Source organism: Octopus bimaculoides, chromosome 10, assembly GCF_001194135.2.
Source record: "Octopus bimaculoides isolate UCB-OBI-ISO-001 chromosome 10, ASM119413v2, whole genome shotgun sequence".
Taxonomy (NCBI): Eukaryota; Metazoa; Mollusca; class Cephalopoda; order Octopoda; family Octopodidae; genus Octopus; species Octopus bimaculoides.
Window position 1 is genome coordinate 58966717 of NC_068990.1, and position 3709 is coordinate 58970425.

The following is a 3709-nucleotide window of genomic DNA, read 5'->3' on the forward strand; positions in this document are numbered from 1 at the left end:
TGCTTCCCCTCTGGCTAAATAAACCTGTCGCCTAGCCTCCCTTCTGGCAAGCTGGGTGTTCCACGAGTCAGATCAAATGGAACCCTCATTGTTGCAACTGACCAAGTGCCGGTTAGTATATATAAATTAAATATAAGGATAAAATTTATATAAGAATTTATCAAGTAGCCAGCATGAAAAACCAGTTAAGGGAAAAAATTTATACAAAATGTATTATTATTCCCTTTAAATATAAATATGTTCATTATATTAAGGGTTATTACAACACATAAATGGCTCACACTATAAGGGACTCTTAAAGTCAATATCATGTGTATTTATTAAAGTAGTTTTGACTTTAAGAGTCCCATACAGCATGAGGCATTTACATGTAGTAATAGCCCTTAATATAATGAATATATATATATATAATTGTTGATGATATAAAACTTTAGAAACTTTGAGAGAAAGTGAAATGATAATCTTTTTGAAACAGTGAAACTTGAAGTAGATACAGCTATAAATAATAGCATGTAAATAGTAGGTTAAAAACCTCCTGATAGAAAATGTCCAAGACTGTCCCAAAGCCTTTGACTTTTTCTACCCTAGGAGGACTTTTAGCCCAGTATATTCATGCTATTATTTATAGCTTTATCTGCTTCAAGTTTCACCAGTCCCAAAAAAGTGATTATATATGTCTACGACGTATCATATTTGCACACCACTAGTAATGTATAAACTAGTATGACTTGTTGCATGCTCAGCTTGTTGTCAACTTAATGGCTGTCTTCACCTGACTACCTTGACCAGAAGGTTTACTAGAAATCCTGTAGGTTGCAAGTAGGACCTGTGAAAAGAATAGATAAACCTAGCATAACATCAATAACTATCTAGAAACAGTACACAAGTGTGCAGTTGATGGTGACACCTAAAAAGCACCCTTGCTAATTAACAGGCCTAGTAACTACAATGGAGGTAAATATCAGGTTGATATCTGGCATGGAATAAACTCACCATATGGACAATCACTTCCCTGTCTATCTCTCTCCCTCTCTTGTTCTTCATCCATTGTTTTTCTCTCTCACTCTTTCCCTATTCTTCTGTCCCTTTCACCGTTCCCTCTCTCTCTCAAACTCTTCCTCCTTGACCCTCTTGTCACTTACACGTGACGAAAGGGGACCTTTCTTTCTGCTCACTGCCTTCTTATAGAAAAGACATTTTTTCTATTGTCTTAGCTTAACAGCCCTCACTGTTTGTTTTACTGTCTTGTTAACGTTTTCACCCTCCGCAAAAAATTCCAAATTTTATTTAATTTGCTTTACAGGAAGGACATATTGTCCTTGCCTTCGAAATGCGGAGTAGATGGAACAGGGACAACTGACGAAGGGTTATACTCTTTATGTTGCATGTCTCGCTTCTCTGTTTTTTTTCATTGTTTGAAAGAAGTTTGTTTTCTGTTTTCCTTTCTCATGGTGTTTAACGTTTTTTTTGTGATGTCATGTACCCATATATGCATGTATATATACATATAGATGTAGGTGTGTACATATATGTATGGATATATGCATATGTTTATATATTATTTATATTATATATATATATATATATATATATATATATATATATATTGCATGGAGTAAAAGAAATAAACCATCTGGAGAAGGGAAAACTTTCAAATCAAATCTGTACTGACCTATAGAATACTTTTATTGGAATAGCCTTCTGATATAAGATCTGTGGTTGAAATAGTTGCCCATTATTCTGTGCTTACTTGTCACTGATATTTAGAAAGTGACATGTGTTGTACAAGTGTTTGTCACTATAAATCAATGACAAGATGAAGTAATTAATTATCTTCATATGACAGCTAAGAGGAAGGTAAAACAGCTATGAAAAAAAAAAAAATTAAAGGAATAGAGATTTTTAAGCCCACAAGGTTATCTGTGTAGGAGAGTAGTAACTCCACATAAAGACTAATGTTGGATACTGGGGACACTTTAGCATTGATTTAACATCCTCTCCAGTACTGAGGGCGTGATAAAACCCCAGCCAGTTCATGATGCTTTTTGACCACATGGTTCCAGGTTCAGTCCCACTGTATGACACCTTGAACAGTCTTCTACTACAGCCTCAGGCCAACCAGAGCCTTGTGAGTGGATTTGGTAGACAGAAACTGAAGGAAGCCTGTGCTGTCATGTGTGTGTGTGTGTGTGTGTCCATCATTGTTTGACAATGGGTGCTGTGTATTTGCCTCTGTAACTTAGTGGTTTGGCAAAAGAGACTGATAGAATAATTGTCAGGCTTTAAAAGAAAAAGTACTGGGATCAATCATTCAGCTAAAAAAATTCTTCAAGGTAGTGCTCCAGCATGACCACAGTCTAATAACTGAAATAAGTAAAAGATAAAAGGTAAAAAAAAAATATGATGGTAATGATATATAGGTTTGGCTCTACAAATGGAAAACCAAGTGTACTCAATACATAAACTAGAGTCAGTTATTCATTTCTATTTGTGATTCAGCAAATGTAATTATACATTCTGAGTAGCACCAAAATTGGTTTTGTTCATTTTCAATGCTTGTGTGGATTGAATGGTGACAAGAAGAGCAACAAGCTATAAAACTTTATCGCTAAACCCCAATTGACTTTCATGTAAGGAATTATTTGCTTCACCATTTAGCATTCAGATTGGTCTCTCAAATATAATGCTTTTTTATTCACATTGTTTTCAGTTAATCGTGCACTATCTCATAGCTTTGAGCTTTCAATGATGTGACTGTTTATTTTTTTCAATGACCTTTTATAGGTGAGTGTGAGGAGCTGGATTTAGCCAGTTTGAACATAAAACAAATAGAACATTTCGACTGGATATGGCATGACAGTGACACTCGCTTACAACTACCACATGATGTCAAGGCAAGGAGATGGTATGCATACATACATACACATAACAGGCTTCTTTCAGTTTCCGTCTACCAAATCCACTCACAAGGCTCTGGTTGGCCTGAGGCTGTAGTAGAAGACTGTTCAAGGCGTCATACAGTGGGACTGAACCTGGAACCATGTGGTTGGGCAGCAAACTTCTTACCACACAGCCATGGTGTTATGATGTGTTCAACCTTTGCTATATAACCTTGCTATATCTATTTAAATGCTAAAAGATTCACAAATCTTCAAAAGCACTGATTAATAAGTCATGATATCAACAAGGAATGTAAACATACCGGTTTCATTCCAGTGAAACCATTGGAACTCAACATTCATGTACATTTGCACACACACACACGAGGCTTCCTACAGTTTCCAAATTCACTCACAAGGTCATATGTATACATGTCTTCATTTACAAATACGTGTTGATATATTTTATTTTCATTGTTTTAATTTGTTGTAATATTCATTTAAAATGAAAAACCGTTTTGAGGTTTGTTTCTTATTTTTCTCTCCCACCTCCTTAGAACTGGTCACCTCCAGGCTGTGAAAAATTACAAGAGTGTTTGAAAGGACCGCCATCCAAACCTCATCTTTGTGTATGGCCTCATTAAAGATAAGGTCTACCTCAAGTATTCCATTTCCATTTTAACCCCCACATTTTTTTTTTTTGTTACTGTATTTCTGTTGAAACACTTTGTTTTAATTAATTTTCAAAAATAATGAAGAAATTACTGATATCACATTTTCTTTATTAAGCTGGTGTTTGGGATATAAATTAACATGAAATTTTATTGGAA

The 3709-nt window shown here is 35.0% G+C and overlaps 1 protein-coding gene across 1 annotated transcript in view; it reads left to right on the forward strand.

Annotated features, from left to right (window-relative positions):
• The window catches only part of LOC106880025 (N-acetylgalactosamine-6-sulfatase), a 38544-nt gene extending 34841 nt beyond the window's left edge, over positions 1 to 3703 (forward strand). The window contains exon 14 of the mRNA XM_014929825.2: positions 3437 to 3703. Within this exon, the coding sequence (XP_014785311.2) occupies positions 3437 to 3523 (87 nt within the window). The 3' untranslated portion in view covers positions 3524 to 3703. The remainder of the gene's footprint in view (positions 1 to 3436) is intronic.
• Positions 3704 to 3709: the final 6 nt, after the last annotated feature.